The sequence below is a fragment of the Nomascus leucogenys genome, chromosome 8, assembly GCF_006542625.1.
Source record: "Nomascus leucogenys isolate Asia chromosome 8, Asia_NLE_v1, whole genome shotgun sequence".
Taxonomy (NCBI): Eukaryota; Metazoa; Chordata; class Mammalia; order Primates; family Hylobatidae; genus Nomascus; species Nomascus leucogenys.
Window position 1 is genome coordinate 47,884,555 of NC_044388.1, and position 18,265 is coordinate 47,902,819.

Sequence of the window (18,265 nt, forward strand, 5' to 3'; positions counted from 1 at the left end):
TTCACTGTGTTAGTCAGGATGGTCTCGATCTCCTGACCTCGTGATCTGCCTGCCTCGGCCTCCCAAAGTGCTGGGAGTACAGGCGTGAGCCACTGCGCCTGGCTGCCTGGCCCCATTCTTTTTGGTATTAAATAATACCACCAGCATCCAGTTTGCTGGTTCAGTCTCTTGGGGCATTATTGCGATTTTTTCAATTTCCTTGTAGCGTAACATATATATGTGTAAAATTCATGTAACATTTTGGTATCTATTCAAATGCTGTAAAGTTCAATTTTGAGGATAATCCCCAGGTAGGGCATGGGAGAGTGATGGTATTGTGCTTGGCTATTTGCATTGCTTCTTTATCAGAAGCATGTCTGAGTCCCATCTCATTTGTGATTACTTCCTCTCTTACTATAAATTGCTAGGTGGAGTTCACTCAGGTGACAGTTACTTCTTTCCACCACCTACCATCAGTGACAAAAATTCTGACGGAAATGTTTAAAATCTTCCATTTGGGGTCCTATTCAACAATCAGTTAATAAAGCTGTGTTGTCTTCTAGCTTCTTTCAAGATACCTAACTAGCAAGTTCATCACTGAATCCCACATTCTCTGGGTGCTTCCTACAATGTTAGTTATCTAGTTTGGGGGGTGTTTTAGTCATTGTTACTCTTTCCCCCTCTGCCCTTGTCATTAATGTGTCCTCTGGCTGTGGATTTCCTTAAGGTGAAGGAGAGGCGAGACGTGCTTGAGTGGGCACGGAGCTTGGTTAGCCATGGATATCAAAGCTGCCATTTTCAGCCCTTCTGTGGGACCCGAGGCTCTGTGGAGGTGCATCCTGGGCCATCACCATAGGGTCAGGGGTTCAGTGGGACACTAAGAATAGGTGGGCTGCACACTTTCTTCCTTCAACCACACAGATCCAAAAGTTTGAATTTCGTTATTTTACTTAAATATTTTATTTTTAAATTTTAAATCACAGGTGTATATTGATGTACAATTTACATACCATAAAACTCCCATGTTGAAAGTGTACAATTTGATGATATTTGCTCTATTCAGAGTTGCGCAGCTGTCACCAGTCTGTAATTCTGGAAGGTTTTCCTTACCCCATGAAGAACTCTGCACTCACCGCCAGTCACTCCCCACATCACAACTCCCCCAGCCCCAGGCAACCCCAGCCTACTTGCTGTCTCTACACATGTACCTGCTCTAGACAGTCCCTATACATGAAGTCATATAACATGTGGCCTTTTGTGTCTGGCTGCTTCCACTTAGCTTATTTTTTGAGGTTCATCCATGTTGCATATGTCAGCACTTCCTTCCAAAATTGCTGAATTAGATTCCGCTGTAGGGATACACCACATTTTGCTCACCCATTTATTAGTCGGTGAACATTTGACTTGTATCCCCTTTTTTGCTGTTGTGAACATTGCTCCTGTGTGTATGTGTACAAGTTTTTGTGTGAACATATGTTTTCAGTTCTCTTGGGTATAGGAATATAATTTTCTGTTGATTTCTTTTGAATGGGTGTTTTACTGTGAGATTTCATGGAGAGGGAACATCTGGAGAACCTAAAACGTAGTCAGTAAGTTTTTGTATTACTGCCAAAAAGGCCAAGAAAAAAGTCACCGGGAATTTCCTAAAGACATGTGCTTAGTTCCCTTCTATTTGCATTTAGTTCACGCGTGTTTTATTTTTCTGTCCCCACTCAGGAGAGGAGCTGCCTTTCTCTTCGAGACATCACGTCCAGCTGGCCCCAGTGGCTGCTCATCCTGGTGCTGGAAGGCCTGTGGCTGGGCCTGACATTCCTCCTGCCAGTCCCTGGGTGCCCTATGTAAGCGAACCCCTGGGGGTCATCCCTTGCGCATGTCCTGTTCTGCCCAGTCAGAGGTTCTGGGCTTTCACAAGTCTCTAGTCAGAGGAATTCTCTTTCCCTCTTCCTTCTCCTTTGAGGCCTGCTTTGCATGGGGAGAGGAGATTGGCACGTGTCCAGAGTGATTTCCCTGTGGGTGGTGTGAGGGTCAGCTTGAATAGAAATCGGGCCTCCCACCTTCATAGTGTGGGAGCAGTTTGTCAGTGAGCGTGCATGAGCCAGAAGGACATTTTAGCTGGCTCATGTTTGGGGATTTCTGAATTGGGCTGCATACACAGCCAATATAAACCATGTGTTTTTTATTTTTATTTTTGGAGATGGAATCTTGCTCTGTCGCCCAGGCTGGAGTGCAGTGGCATGAACTTGGCTCACTGCAACCTCTGCCTCCCAGGTTTATTCTCCTGCATTAGCCTCCCGAGGAGCTGGGATTACAGGTGCACACCACCATGCCTGGCTAATTTTTGTATTTTAATAGAGACAGGGTTTCACCATGTTGGCCAGGCTGGTCTCAAATTCCTGACCTCAGGTGATCTGCCCGCCTCGGCCTCCCAAAGTGCTGGGATTATAGGCGTGAGCCAGCGTGCCCCTTGTCCCTCTGTTTGCCCTTCTGAGGTCTTGTCATTTACATATGCTTTTCGCCTTCCTAGTGGTTATCTTGGTCCTGGGGGCATTGGAGATTTTGGCAAGTATCCAAATTGCACTGGAGGAGCTGCGGGCTACATCGACCGCCTGCTGCTGGGAGACGATCACCTTTACCAGCACCCATCTTCTGCTGTGAGTGAGACTCGAGTTCGCTTAGAACTGGAACTCAGGCTTTCAGAAGTGAAGGAAAGTAGAAAGAGCCAGCAAACTTTAAACCATGCCCATTTAAGAAAACACACTGAGAACTGATGCTTATTTGAAAAGTCAGCTAACTTAATGACTTTAGGGATCACTGTATGGCAGTGTGTAAACATTATTTTGGATTTTAAAGTGAGAATGTGGAGCTGGGCACAGTGGCTTACACCTGCATTCCCAGCTACTCGGGAGGCTGAGGTGAGAGGATTGCTTGAGCCCAGGAATCCAAGACCAGCCTGTGCAATAGTGAGACCCTGTCTCTGTAAGGAAAAAAAAAACAACAAGTGAGAATGCATGGTGTAAATGATCATAGCACAGTGCTTTTCTGTACGTCTCAGGTCAGATTTCCTGGCAGCAGACCCTGAGACAGGGTCACATGCAGGAAGCTGATCAGGCAGTCCTTGTCGGGGAATGAAGGAGGCAGGACTGCGCAGAGGGAGAAGTTGACCTGCACTGTAGCCCCAACAAAGGCCCCAGCCAATCTCGGGGGCACCGGGGTGGTGCTGCAGAGTTGTTATGAATTGAGGCAAAGGATTGGGCCCTTCCTACCCCTGGATGGTGCGGAAGGCCCCCTGCAAAGGGCTGATCCGTGGAGAGGCAGCTCTCTTTAGTCAAGGGCAGATCCAGAAGAGGCACCTGTCTGAGAGCTGTGGTCATGAATACTTCCAGCAGCTGGAGGAATGAAGGCTTCTGTGCTGAAAGGGTTGGAGGGCTCTGGGGGTGCGTGACAGCACCTATTACACTGTTCATTTCCAGATTTCTATAATTTCTGCAGTAACATTTATTTTATAATAAAAAAAGAAACATATTTAAAAATGTTATTTGCCTTAAAAGAAGATAGGAAGCTGTTGATACTACAGTAGGGTTGACCAAAAGAATAAATCTGGAAATTAGGAAGGTACTGTGCATTGCATTTGAAGCTGGTCAGGGAGGTGTCATGTCACAAGGCGTGGGGCCAGTGCTGTTTGCTGCCCCCGCTGCAATCACAGTGGCTGCTGGACTGTGGCTTGTCCCTGGGCGTCTCTGTTCCCTGCTGAGTGTCCACACTGCACACTTTCTTAGCCAGAAGCATTCTGCCTGTTATCCCTATAAGTTGGCAATGAATTTCTGCAGCAAAAACAGAAAACCATGGCATACTGGAGTGTATTCAGGTTTGTATTTGGTCTAGGAGCTGTTTGTGTGTGTTTTCGGGTCAGTGAGTGAGTGCTGCCTTCTGCTTCTGTTTGTTAAGGTGCTTTACCACACCGAGGTGGCCTATGACCCTGAGGGCATCCTGGGCACCATCAACTCCATTGTGATGGCCTTTTTAGGAGTTCAGGTATTTGTTCATTTCATTAGGTTACTTTTTCTGACAATTTATGGTATTTGATTCACTCATTTAAAAACCATTTCATTAAAATAATTGGAAGCATATTCTCTCCTGTGCTGTGGGTCTAATATATTCTGTTATCTTTGACAGATTGTGCAGAACCAAAAGTTACTGAAATTCAGCACATTCAAGTAATTAGATATAATTCTTATATTCTCAAAAAAGTTCTTATTTATATGGCTTATCTTAGCACGGTAGTTTCTGGATAAAAGGTTTCCCTTGCCAAGGGAAACCCATGCAGTGGCCCATGCCTATAACTCCATCATTTTGGGAAGCCAAGGCAGGAGGATTGCTTGAGTCCGGGGCTTTGAGACCAGCCTGGGTAACATAGTGAGACCCTGTCTCTACAAGAAATTAAAAACATTAGCCAGGCATGATGGCACACACCTGTAGTCCCAGCTACTTGGGAGCTGAGGTAGGAGTATGGCTTGAACCAAGGAGGTTAAGGCTTCAGTGAGCCTTGATTGCACCACTGCACTCCTGCCTGGGCAACAGAGTGAGACCCTGTCTCAAAAAAGAAAAAAAGGTTTTCCTGAGGGAGCGTGCAGAGTGTGTGGGTGTTGGTAACATTGGGAAGTCACTGTGTCATTTGTCACACTTCTTTCATGTACACTCATATTAGTCTGTGTGTCCTGACCTAACAAAATACCCGAGACTGGGTAATTCATAAAGAACAGTAACACTGCAGGTTCATTTGTCTGGTGAGGGTCTGGTCTCTCCTTCCAAGGTGGCAACTTGATTGGGGCATGTCCTTCATGGGGGACAAATGCCATGTCCTCACACGGTGTCCCCACCAGCTGGTGAAAGGGCAGAGACAGGACTTACTGCCTCAAGCCCTTTTCTAAGGCCATTCATGAGGGTGGAGCCCTCACGATGCAGTCACCTCCCAAGGCCATACCTTCTCATACTGTCACCTTGGTGATTAGGTTTCAACGTAGGAAATTTGGAGGGGCAGACATTCAAACCACAGTGCACTGTCATGGCTTCAGAGCATGAAAATTTATACTAAAGTCAATACAGGTTATTCTTGATTTATCTCACCTGCCTTTTGTTAAAGTTCTGAGCAGTGTCTAGATTTCAGTCCCCAAAGTTCTCCTTGTTGGTGTTTGAAACTACTGTTTGAGGGGAGCTAACCAGAGGGGAAAAGACTTTTGGAAAGCATTGCCGGCAGAATTTCTGTGGTGATAAAAATATTTCTTCTCCAGGAATGCATAAAGAAGCACAGATGTCTAACTGAACCCAGAATGATGCAATGGGGTCTCAGGACAAAATGTATCCACTATAGCCGCAGCTCCTAGAACAATGCCTAATTTAAAGTCAGGGTTCAATCAATATTTGTTGAATGGAAGAATGAATGATTTCTAAATTTCTAGGAAATAGAATCCACTTTGCTCAGCTTGGGTCAGGTGTTCACAACCTAGTTCAATCAGTTTTGGCCAGAGGCAGAATTATATAGGGCCCTGGTGGGAGGAGAGGATGTGTTTCTCAGAGAAGGAAGGAACACTGTGACTGAGAAGACGCCTCAAAAGGTGAAAAAGAAGCGATGCCTACCTTGCCTCGATGGAGGGCTGAGTCCCCTTTCGAGTGTAACAACATGGCCCTGTTAGGGAAAGTGTCATAAAATTGGGACAAGGTAGAGGTGGTTGAACAGAAAAGTCATCTTGATCATATTTTGCCTTTATACTTTTGAATATTAGAACAAATGAAATATTCTGAAAAGATGATGAGATCACTTCTTTGTTTATGGAACTAACCAACTCTGTTGAAAGTGTTGTGGATGTGTGTGTTTGTGTTTTGCCCAGTAGGGACAATGTTGTTAGGGGATGCCACGGTGTGAATGCCTGTTTCCCCCCCAAATTCATATGCTGAAATCTTGCCCCCCACAAGGTGACAGTATTTGGGAGGTGATTAGGTCATGATAGTGGGGCCCCGTGAATGGGATTATTGCCCTTATAAAAGAGAAGCCCCAGAGACCTGCCTTGCCTCTTCTACCATGTGAGGACAGAACAAGAAGTCGCCATCTATCTGAAAACAGGCCTTCACCAGATACTGAATCTACTGGTGCCTTGATCTTGGACTTCCCAACCTTCAGAACTGTGAGAAATAAATTCCTGTTTTTCAGAAGCCAAAAAAATAAATTTTCTTCTCCATGCTATCTAGTGGGACAGTCCCTAGCCAGGGTCGCTGTTGAGCATTTGAGATGTGGTGAGTGTGACTGAGGAACTGAATTTTAAATTTTACTTAATATAATTTTAAATTTAGATGGTCACTTGTGGCTAGTGGTTCCGCTGTTGGGTAGTGCAGATCTGAAGCATACACAGGTGACCCTGGAATACCTTGGGGCATGGGGACACTGTCCCCCTATGCAGTGGAAAATCTACAGAGGACTTTTGACTCCTCCAAAACTTAAAACACTAATAGCCTGCTGTTGACCCAAAGCCTTACCAATAACATCAACAGTTGATTCACACATATTTTATATAAATATTATAAACTGTGTTTTTACAATAAAGTAAGCTCAAGAAAAGAAAATGTTATTAAGAAAGCCATAAGGAAGAGAAAATCTAGTCCTATTCATTAAGTGGGAGTGGATCATCATGAAGATCTGCATCTTCATCATCTTCATGTTGAGTAGGAGGAGGAGGAGGAGGAAGAAGAGGAGGAGGAGGAGGAGGAATGAGTAGAGGAGGAGGAGGAGGAAGAAGAGGAGGAGGAGGAGGGAGTAGAGGAGGAGGAGGAGGATGAGGGTGTGGATGAGGAGGAGGAGGGGGTGGAGGAAGAGGAGGAGGAGGGTATGGAGGAGGAGGAAGAAGAGAAGGAGGGTGTGGAGGAGGACGGGGGGTGGAGGAAGAGGAGGAGGGGCTGGAGGAGGAGGAGGGAGTAGGAGGAGGAAGAAGGTGAGGGTGTGGATGAGGAGGAGGAGGGTGTGGATGAGGAGGAGGAAGAGGAGGAGGAGGGGGTGGAGGAAGAGGAGGAGGAGGGGGTGGAGGAGGAGGAGGGGTCGGTCTTGCTGTCTCAGGGGTAACAGAGGCAGAGGAGAATCCGCATATAAGTGGACCTGCGCAGTTCAAACCTGTGTTGTTCAAGGATCAGCTGTACATTTTGGTGATGAAATAATTTTGTATTTATAAATACGGCCTTTATCTCTGTAGCACTTTCTAGTTGATATTGTGCTTTTCCATATATTCCATATATTCATGTAATCCCTACATACACATTCTGGGTAGATCACTGGAGCGGTCAGTCCAGTGGGGAGGCTAGGAGTGCAGACCTGGAGCCATGCTCCCTGGGTTTGTGTCCAGCTCTGCCACTTCCCAGCTGGGTGACCTTGGGCGTGTGGCTGACCCCCTCTGTGCTTCAACAGCACCTACTTCAGAAAGGTGTTGCAAGGATTGAATAAGTTAATTCATGTAAAGTTCTAAGAACTGGCACATAAAAACGTTGATTAATATTAGCTATTACTATAAATTATTTTTAAAGCTTCTTATCCTTTGATGTTTTCAAAAATAAATTTCTAATTTCAGAGGGATTGTATGCGAAGTCCATATTTCACTGTTTTTAAATGTTTCCCTGCCTCCCCCACCCTGCCTCTGGTTCCACCCTGTCCCGGTCCCTCTTCCTAGTGCTGCCCAGACTGGGTCACCAAACAGGCCTGTCTGAGGGAACCCTTGTCACCTTTGGGGGGAATTCTCTTTGGGCCCTGCCTGGAAGTAAGAGCCACGGAGGCTTCCCAGGCGCCCCTTCTCCTCCTTTCCCCACACCCGGGGCTTCTGCGTTCCCTGCAGCACTGGAGATGTGGTGTGGCTCTCACGCTTCTCCCAAGCTCTGTGCCTGCTGCCCCATTCTGCTCAGGAGCCTCTTCCTGCTGGGACCCTCTGGTGCTCTGGCCTCACCTCTGTGGCTCCTCCTCCTCCCCAGAGAGGGCGTTCATCTCTGGTCCCATGCTCGTCTGTCAGCCTCCACTAGTCAAAGGCAGGGGTGATGTTTCCCTCCTCCCTGTAATCCCAGCACCTAGTAGCATGCCCAGCAAGTGAATCTCTTTGTTGGGTAGTTAAGACAGTGGATTAATATGAAATAAAAATATCCCTTTGGCGATTCTTTTGGTCACACTGTGTTATCTCCTCCAGGCAGGAAAAATACTATTGTATTACAAGGCTCGGACCAAAGACATCCTGATTCGATTCACTGCTTGGTGTTGTATTCTTGTAAGTAAGCAGCGTTCCTCGCTGAAATTCCTTTCCTTCACATGTATAGATATTTAAAAGGAATAAAATATTTAGCAACACTGAGCTAGCCATTGTCACCACATGGCAGCAGGTACCATTTTCTTCACTTGAATAACAGAGAGGAACAAATCTTTCCACCTAAATGCACAGATTTATTTCCTTAGGAAAATGTCTTTATCAATAAGACAGTGTTTGCCATCAGACAGCCACGAATGCTTGAAGAAATGTGAGGTATGGGCTCTGTGTGGGGAGGCGTATCAGAGAGACTGGGCAAATCAGACCAGGTTGCAGACATCAACTTCCAGATTATATGGGAAAGAGAGTTGCAAGGTTGACTGTGCATTTCATCCTGACCGCAGCCATGCCTCCTCTCCAGAGTCACTGTCATTTAATCAGTAAGCTTACCCTCTTCAACTCAGTAGAATGGTGAAGAGATTTTGGGAGAATATTTTTCAGTTCATACATTTAAAAAATATGTTTCCATTTAAAAGAGAAAAATATAAGGCACAAGTTTCAGCCCTCTCTACATGATTAAATAACTAATATACATTGGTGTTGAAACCAAGTGTTTTCTGAGATAATAATATAAAATGTTAACATCCTTCTCTTCCCCATTACAGGGGCTCATTTCTGTTGCTCTGACGAAGGTTTCTGAAAATGAAGGCTTTATTCCAGTAAACAAAAATCTCTGGTATGTATGGAAAAAGCATGATTTTATGGATGGTTGTTCATGTTGAAATTGTATTCGTTCCGTACGAGCACTGAAACATCTCCTCCACCCCTCCCAGGTCCCTTTCGTATGTCACCACGCTCAGTTCTTTTGCCTTCTTCATCCTGCTGGTCCTGTACCCGGTTGTGGATGTGAAGGGGCTGTGGACAGGAACCCCATTCTTTTATCCAGGTAAGTCACCTCCAACCCCAAACAGAGCTGGGATGGTGACTGGGGGGGGGCAGGCCCAGGGACCTCTGGAGCATCCTTGGTGCTGGGGTCTTGAGCCACTGCCCTAGTGGCAGGTGTGCAAAAGCCAGGCTGAGGGAGGAAGCAACAGGGCCCACATTGTCCCAGGTGACACCAGATGTCACTGGCCTGCTCCAGAGCAGTTCACCCCATTTTCACCGTGTAGGTTGTGGAGTCATTGTATGACAGTTTGTGACTCCACCTGTTTCTTCAGGCTATACCAAATTGTGGAGGAGCAGAAATGATTCAGGGCACATTATCCAGTTTCTGGTTCTTTTTTTGTTTTTTTTTTGAGATGGAGTCTCGCTCTGTCGCCCAGGCTGTAGTGCAGTGGCGTGATCTCAGCTCACTGCAAGCTCCGCTTCCCAGGTTCATGCCATTCTCCTGCCTCAGCCTCCAGAGTAGCTGGGACTACAGGTGCCCGCCACCACGCCCAGCTAATTTTTTGTATTTTTAGTAGAGACGGGGTTTCTCAGTGTTAGCTAGGATGGTCTCGATCTCCCGACCTCGTGATCCACCCGCCTTGGCCTCCCAAAGTGCTGGGATTACAGGTGTGAGCCACCGCGCCTGGCCTCTGGTTCTTAATAATGGGGCTATGCTTGCTTTCTTAATATAAATCCACTACCGTAGAGATTGTGCATTAGAAGAAATATCAAGAGGCGATATCAAGGGATAAATGGAATGATTTAGATGCAATTTCACCCGAGGACTTAGAAACACATCAGATCATTTCAATGCCTCATTTCAGCCCTTTGATTCGAGGAATAGTTACATTCTTTGGACCTCAGATTTTCTGCCTAGAAAATATAAGTTATTAATAATAATTTTAGCTTTCCTTTCAGATTTAGTATTCAAGAATTGCACTGTTACAAAATGAATATTATCTAATACCTTTTTTGTTTTTTTGAGACACAGTCTTGCTCTGTTGCCCTGGCTGGAGCGCAGTGGTGTAATTTTGGCTCACTGCAACCTCCGCCTCCCAGGTTCAAGTGATTCTTGTGCCTCAGCCTCCCAAGAAGCTGGGATTACAGGCACACCCCACTACGCCCGGCTAATTTTGTATTTTTAGTAGAGACGGGGTTTCATCATGTTGGCTAGGCTGTTCTCGAACTCCTGGCCTTAAGCGATCCACACGCTTTGGCCTCCCAAAGTGCTGGGATTATAGGCGTGAGCCACTACACCAGGCCTTTCAATAATTTTTGATATGGTTTATATTTAAATACCTAAGATATGCATTACTTATTTTTGGCAGTAGCCAACAATGGAAGTGCACACTTTCTGTTTTTTCATTGAACTGGTTTCAAGAATTAAATAGACGGTCAGATGTGACTCATCTGTGAGAAACATGATCTTCTGTATGTCTGTCTCCTTAAGGAATGAATTCCATTCTGGTATACGTCGGCCACGAGGTGTTTGAGAACTACTTCCCCTTTCAGTGGAAGCTGAAGGACAACCAGTCCCACAAGGAGCACCTGACTCAGAACATCGTCGCCACTGCCCTCTGGGTGCTCATTGCCTACATCCTCTATAGAAAGAAGATTTTTTGGAAAATCTGATGGCTCCCACTGAGATGTGCTGCTGGAATACTCTAGTAGGCCTGCAGGGAGGACTGAAGCAGCCTTTGTTAAAGGGAAGCATTCATTAGGAAATCGACTGACTGCGTGTTTACAGACTCTGGGGGAAGACACTGATGTCCTCAAACTGGTTAACTGTGACACGGCTCGCCAGAACTCTGCCTATTTGTGACTTACAGATTTGAAATGTAATTGTCTTTTTTCCTCCATCTTCTGTGGAAATGGATGTATTTGGAACTTCATTCCAAGGAGATAAGCTTTAACTTTCCACAAGGGAATTGCCGTGGGTGTTTTTCTTCTGTGGTGGGTGAAACAATCTGAGGTCTGGTTCTTGCTGACCTTGTTTCCCTGCAAACTTCTTGTCCACGTGTACGCACACACCAACACGAAATGCTGTCACTCCTCCTGCGGCTGCTATGAAGCTTACTGGATGTGATGTGTTATACTTTAGTCTATTTTTTTGATTAAATGCAGTTTAATGTTTCCAGAAAGCCAAAGTAATTTTCTTTTCAGATATGCAAGGCTTTGGTGGGTCCAGAAAATGTCTATCACAAGTCATTTTTTCCTTTTCCTCTCTCGAAAAGTTAAAATATCTATGTGTTATTCCCATCCCCTCTTGCCTATGTCTCTGTCTGTCTGTCCATTATCTTCCTTCCTCCCCGTCTCTCTGTGCATCTGGATGGCAGCCGCCGCCCAGGGGAGTGGCTGTAGGGAGGGCAGGTACTGTCTTTGCCCGTGGGTCCAGCTGAGCCATCCCTGCTGGGTGATGCTGGCCAAGACCCTTGGCCCACCTGGGCCTTGGCTTCCTCACTTGTGAAATGAGCAGGAAGATGACTCTCAGTTCCTTCCACCTCTTAGACATGGTGAGGTGACAGACATCGAAAGCTTTTCTAAAATATTCAGAAGAAATAGTTTCATTACAGAAAACTCTTCAAAATAAATAATAATGAAAACTTTTAAAAACTCTCACTGGAGTAAGTTTTTTCAAGATGACCCTCCACAATGGAGGCAGCTTTCCTACTTGTCATCACACAGCTGAAGACATTGTTTCTTAGGTGTGAAATCGGGGACAAAGGACAAACAGAGACACACGGCGTTGTTCACGGGAGGCATTGTCGCCCTCCTGAGTGTTCTGTGGGAATTTCCTGTGTGAGGAAAACGTGGCCACAGGGTTGTGCTGTACCCACCTTTCCCCGGTGAGACGGCCCTCGGCCTGTGCCGCTGCTTCCACCCTCGCCACTCCATGGCAGCTTTTGGTCTGTTTCCGGCTCTGCCCTCTGCCCTGAACTCTCATCCGGCTTGTACCTGCCTGCTGGACCCCTCCACCTGGAGGCCAGCCCATGTCTCAGGCCCAGCCCTACCCTCCTTTCCTCAAATTCTAAGTGTTTTCTCTTTAGGTTTCCCTGGCTTTGTGAATGGATCATGCGTCTGTAGGTTTCATCTTTCCACCTGCCTCACCTCCACCAGATCTCCCCAGTTCTGTCTCCATCTTCCACCTGCAGCTGCTCTGTTGTCATGGTCACTGCTGCATCACTGAGTCTGGACCCTTGTTATCATTTTCAAACTGGCCTCCTTCCCTCGTTCCCCCCTTGTTAAAGCCACCTGTCCATTGCCACCAGATTAAGCTTTCTCCAGCCAGATCACCTCTCTTTCAGAAACCTCCATTGACATGGAAACACCATTGTCTGGCACACATACTCACCTTCCCGTCTTGATCCCCACGCATCTTTCCAGCCTCCCCTCCCACTCCACTCCCCCCTCCCTCCTCCCCCTCCCCATCCTCTTGCGTCCCCTCCCCTCTGAATCCAGCCCAGTGGGGCTTCTCCTGCCTCCATCACATCACAGAAGTATCTCCTGCTTCTGGTTTCAATTAGAGCCTTCCCCGATTACATTTTCCTCTTGAATTTTTTCCTGTCTACATTTGATCTGTCATGTTTAAACCCCCTACTTCTAAGGGACCTTCTCTAATCTCTTATCCTCATCCCCAAATAGTGTTTTCTTCCTCTGGGTTCTTATAATGTTGGTATCAATCTCACAGCATTTAGTGCTTCCTGCCTGGTGTGACAGTTACCTGTGTGCATGTGCAATTTCTAATTTCCCACGCTAGACTGTGAGCTTCCTAAGGCAAGAATCATGCCTTGTTGGTTTCTGTATTCCTCATGGTGCCAAACACAGGTGCCTTGTACATTGCAGGCGCTAAATAAACATTTTTAAAGCAAAGCGATGTGGATTTTTAAAATAAATATTTAAGTGCTGGTAAGATGAGCATGTGTCCGGGGTGCCCATGAAATGTTCATGGGGCTGTGTGGGGACAGTCGTCATTCCTCCTCCTGCCACCCTTTTCTTGCAGCGAATCACTGTGGATGGTCCCAGCTGTGTCATCCCAAAGTTCAGCAGGGAAAGCTGAGCTGGGCCTCTCCAGGTGAGTTTTCTAGAAGCATTTCTCAAACTGTGGGTTACATCAACTTGGGTGTCTTGAGCTGTAAGGAAGGAACTCCGGAGTCAGTTGGGCTACAGGGGAGCTTCTCTAAGTCCTGCGGGAGGCCAGACCCAGCCTGAGCTTACAGTTAGCTAGTGGAGGCAGCTGCTGGTGGCCCAGATGCTCGACACAAGGCATCCCCTCTCCTCCTATGAAGGGTGTGCCATAATCCCTTTCAACAGGAACTGCTTCCCAGAAGCCTCTCAGCAGCCTCCCCTCCTGTCCCATCCGCTAGAAGCGCCTCGCTTGTCCCAAGACCAGCAGGGACAGGGAACTGTCCGAGCCCGTGGCTGTGTGGAGGAAGGCGACCCCCAGCACAAGACTGGATTCCTTTGGGAAGGGAAGAGGGAGTGTGTTGGGGTAAGGGGTAGAGCAGGGGAATGGTCATGGGGCAACAACCTCTGACAGCTGCAACAGGTGCATGGCATCTCACAGGGAGGCAGGGAGGTGCGAGCTCCTGAGTAATGGAGCAAAAAAATTCTGTAGAATGGGGAGAGAAAATGTGACTTTTTAAATTTTTTTTTTGCATTTATATTCCTAATTCCTACTTATAATAAAGAGAGTATACTGCCGCTGTAGGTCATAAAATGTATCTTTTCCGTGGCCAACAAGGGGCATCTTTTATAAATGCATAATAACCCAGTTTGTATCAAAGGGTATCGACTTAAGTGAAATTTCAACATGCTGTTACTTTTTCCTTTTAATGTAATTCTGTTTTCCAAATAAGTGGGGGAGACAAATGGACTTTGAGTAAATTTCTCAGCATATCTAACTGCCTTTCACAAACAGATCTTTGTATGGATTGTAAGAAGACTAGGAGTAACTGGGTGCAGTGGCGTGTGCCTATAGGCCCAGGCACTCGAGAGGCTAAGGTGGGAGGATCCCATCAGCTTAGGAGTTCGAGGCTGCAGTGAGCTATGATTGCACAACTGCATTCCAGCCTAGGTGACAGAGCAAGACTGTCTCTAAAGAAAGAAAGCAAAACAAAATTAGGGATAGAGTTTTAAAAGTGCTAAGCAATACACCATATAAGCCATGACCCTATTAATAATGAAGCTTCTGGCATAATTCCAGCTTTTAAAGTCTTTATCACACTTCTTGGTAAGCTTTGAAATTAAGTGGGAAAACTTACCAGTTACGTATTTGTGTAATCTATCAGTTTTCACTAGAATGTAGTAAGCCAGCATTTTTCTTTTAGTAATAGGTTTCTGTTGAGCATTCATTTTAAAATTGTTCTTCAAGCTACATGCATTTCCAAATTCAAAGTGAATGGAAATGCTTGGCCAGGCATGGTGGCTTATGCCTGTAATTCCTGCACTTTGGCCCAAGGTGGGTGGATCACTTGAGGTCAGAAGTTCGAGACCAGCCTGGCCAACATGGTGAAACCGCTTCTTTACCAAAAAATACAAAAAGTCAGGCACGGTGGCAGGCACCTGTAATCCCAGCTACTCTGGAGGCTAAGGCAGAGAATTGCTTGAACCCGGGAGGTGGAGGTTGCAGTGAGCTGAGATCACGGCACTGCACTCCAGCCTGGGCGACAGAGCAAGACTCTGTCTCAAAAACAAAAACAAAAAAACAAACTAACAAAAACAAAGTTAATGGAAATGCTAGATGTTTGCATTATGCCATAAAATGCCTTAGACTTTGTAAACGCCTTATCTAATTGTGTGTGTCAAAAGACTGTAATAGACAAAATACGCTATCACCTGCTGGCTGTTCTTTCCAGAATTCTATCCAAAGTGCTAGATGTGAGGACAGCTGTCTTGCCCACTGTCAGGAGGTGCTTGTGGCTTCCCACAGTGTCCGTTACCATTTGCGGTTCGGTGGAATCCTACTCTGACTACTGGAAATTTTTCCATAGACATCAGTTATTTTTCTGATTTTCCACCTTTCATGGTCAGCTGTTCTTGTATTTTATCGTATATGTAGTCACACCTATACTTCCATAAACGAGAGTTTCTATTCTGATATTTGGTCACAGTCTGAGAGTCATTTGGCTACAAACTGGTGCCTCCCTCTCCCTACATCCTGTGCGGCTCTGTCCAGGTCACAGCTGGTTGAACAGAGGTACAGCCCGGCAGTGTGACAACCTCAGGTGATGCTTTCCTGTCAAAGGACACCAAGAGGACACTGGCCACTAACACTGTCACGGCAAGGAGGTGCAGCGTGAATGGAGAGCAAAGGCTGGAGACGTCTTAAAGGGCGGGGTGCGTCACCGAGGAGGCACTGAGGGGGATGGCTGTCCTTTTGTTTTGTTTCATTTTATGTTTTTTTTTGAGACGGAGTCTCGCTGTGTCTCCCAGGCTGGAGTGCAGTGGCGCGATCTTGGCTCACTGCAAGCTCCGCCTCCCGGGTTCACGCCATTCTCCTGCCTCAGCCTCTCCGAGTAGCTGGGACTACAGGCGCCCGCCACCACGCCCGGCTAATTTTTTTGTATTTTTAGTAGAGACGGGGTTTCACCGTGGTCTCAATCTCCTGACCTCGTGATCCGCCCGCCTCGGCCTCCCAAAGTGCTGGGATTATAAGCGTGAGCCACCGCGCCCGGCATGGCTGTCGTTTTGACCACGCCACCTAGATTCTGTTCATTGACGTTGTCCGGGGGAGAAACAAACGGTCTGTCTTTGTAATAGGAGGCAGCGATGCAAAGTTGTAGGAAGACGCCCACTGAATTGTGGCTTGCACAGGCAGGAGGGCCCTGCGTGAGGGGTGGCCCAGAAGAGCCAAGTGAGGGACGCAGCTCTGGGGCCTCTTGCCCCTGGAGGTTGCCCCAGAGGCGGGGCTGCGACCTTGACCCACAGGGCTGGGTGGGGCTGAAAATGGGCTCCCAGACCAGCGCGAGGAGCTGCGCCCAGGCCTAGCACGCGGTTTGGCCGCGGCTGCAGCTTAGCGTCTGGGCCACGCCGGGCAGGCTCCCGGGGCCGTCCACTGTCCCCCAGGAACGTTCTGGGCTCTTCTGCTGCGCGCGGAAGCAAGTGAAATCCAGCCTCAAAGATTCTGATGGAAGAACACCTGCGAATGCCTGGCCCTCTAGGCGTCCCCCACACCCCACGGTCCCCCAGACAGGGTCTTCCTTTGTTGCCCAGGCTGGAGTGCAATGGCGCAGTTATGGCTCAATGCAGCCTTGACCTCACTGGCTCAAGCCATTCTCTCGCCTTAGCCTCCCAGGCTACAGGCGCGCCAACACGCCTGATTTTTTTAAACTTTTTTTTTGTTTGTTTGTTTGTCTGGCGACGGGGCTCACTCTATTGCCTAGGCTGGTCTCAAACTCCTGGACTCAAGCGATCCTCTGGCCTTGGCCTCTCAAAGTTCTGGGATTTCAGGCGTGAGCCACCGTGCCGGCCCTTGAGACTTTTGACCTCCGTGCCCGCCCCTCTGGAATGCCCACCCCAGCCAACCTCGTCTCTCTCCTCCAGCTGGTGGCCGGGGCACGGCCCTCTCCAACACCTCCTGCCACTCCGCTGTTGAACTTCACATCCAAGTTTATGTCACTTCTCTGTGCCCAGGACATCGGATGGCACCAGCTGACAGTGGCATCCCGTCCCTACAATTTGGGGCTTCACCCATATTCACAAAAGACCAGGGGCGTAAGGACCCCCAACCAGGCACCCGCGTTGGTGAAGTCTCCCCAATTCCTCCATCAGAATCCACCGCTGGGGAACCCTGGCCATTAGCAGGAGCTCCCAATATTCCCCAGTAGGGGCCCCGCCCAAACTACATCCCTTCTCTCCACTAGACCTGGGCTACTCTCTGGGAGAATGAAATGGCCTCTGCCAGACAGGGACTCACCCAGGACACAACCTCTCATCCCGTTGAACAGACTGCGTGTGTCCTCTAGGCTCAAGGAAACCTGACTTGCTGGGCCTGGGGCCCTTTAGCCTGCTCTTACTCAGTATTCATAAGAAACAGCAAAGCGTTTCATAGAGTCCACAGATTCATGCAAAAAGGGGAGAAAAGCACAAACACAGCAGCATACATGCACAAGCACACACACACATGCACACACACACGCACACACATACATGAATACACACAAGCACAATGCACAAACATACACATGCAAACACAGACAAGCACACACAAACACACACACACCACACACACAAGCATACACATATGCATACATGTACAAGCACACGCATACATACACACCCAAGCACACATGCAAACATGCACACATGCAAATACGAGCAAACATGCACAAGCATACAGATATAAGCACACACAAGCACACACACACACCAAGCACACATACACCCAAGCACACATGCAAATACGAGCAAACATGCACAAGCATACAGATATAAGCACACACACGCACACACACACCCAAGCACACATACACCAAGCACACACACACACGCACAAGCACACATGCACAAGTGTGTGGAAACACACACAAGGACATACGCACAAGCATGCACATGCATAAGCACACACAAGCACACATGCACAAGTGCACACACACAAGTGCACACAAGCACACACATAAACATGCGCAAGTACATACGCACAAGTGCACAGGTGCAAGGACACAGACACGAGCATACACATACGCACACACAAACACACACAAGCCCACATGCACAGAGACCTTCAAGGGGCTCCCCCGGGCCCAAAAGGAAGTCATTCCAACTTCCTGCCTAGGTCCTGCAGCCAGAGCAGCAGCAAATGCCCCAGGAGACGGTCCTTTCAGCTTCCTGTGCCCCTCGAGGCCGGGCCTTATTATCCCTTAGCGTGGAGCCCGGTGCAAGCGCCGTCACCTGCTGGAGGGAGCCGGGACTCCGCACCCGGGCCTGCCCATAGAAGCCTCGTGCGCTCGTGGCTTTAGTGTGCGCGTTTCCTCCATGCCTGCAGTAAGAGCTGAGGTTTGACCAAACATTCCCTGTTTGTTTCGAGCATTGGTAAAGAGCAGGCCAAAGGGCCCGAGGCCCCACGTTGGCGGCTGCCTTGGGACGAGCAGGCACGC

General features: G+C 47.7%; 1 protein-coding gene and 1 pseudogene across 6 annotated transcripts in view; both read left to right on the forward strand.

Annotated features, from left to right (window-relative positions):
* Positions 1-14,043, forward strand: part of HGSNAT (heparan-alpha-glucosaminide N-acetyltransferase) — a 61,464-nt gene extending 47,421 nt beyond the window's left edge. For 3 of the 5 annotated variants that reach the window (XM_030817215.1, XM_030817219.1, XM_030817218.1), the window contains 7 exons: positions 1,696-1,817; positions 2,504-2,630; positions 3,925-4,011; positions 8,190-8,267; positions 8,909-8,979; positions 9,077-9,189; positions 10,621-14,043. In XM_030817215.1, coding sequence (XP_030673075.1) covers positions 1,696-1,817; positions 2,504-2,630; positions 3,925-4,011; positions 8,190-8,267; positions 8,909-8,979; positions 9,077-9,189; positions 10,621-10,802 — 780 coding nt within the window. In that variant the 3' untranslated portion in view covers positions 10,803-14,043. Of the gene's footprint in view, positions 1-1,695; positions 1,818-2,503; positions 2,631-3,924; positions 4,012-7,685; positions 7,773-8,189; positions 8,268-8,908; positions 8,980-9,076; positions 9,190-10,620 lie in introns of all 5 variants that reach the window. The other 2 variants (XM_030817220.1, XM_030817217.1) reach the window with 2 other exon arrangements.
* On the forward strand, positions 11,974-14,043 carry LOC105740133 (annotated as a pseudogene). The gene has a single exon (XR_004031327.1). The product of XR_004031327.1 is annotated as a pollen-specific leucine-rich repeat extensin-like protein 3 (transcript).
* Positions 14,044-18,265: the final 4,222 nt, after the last annotated feature.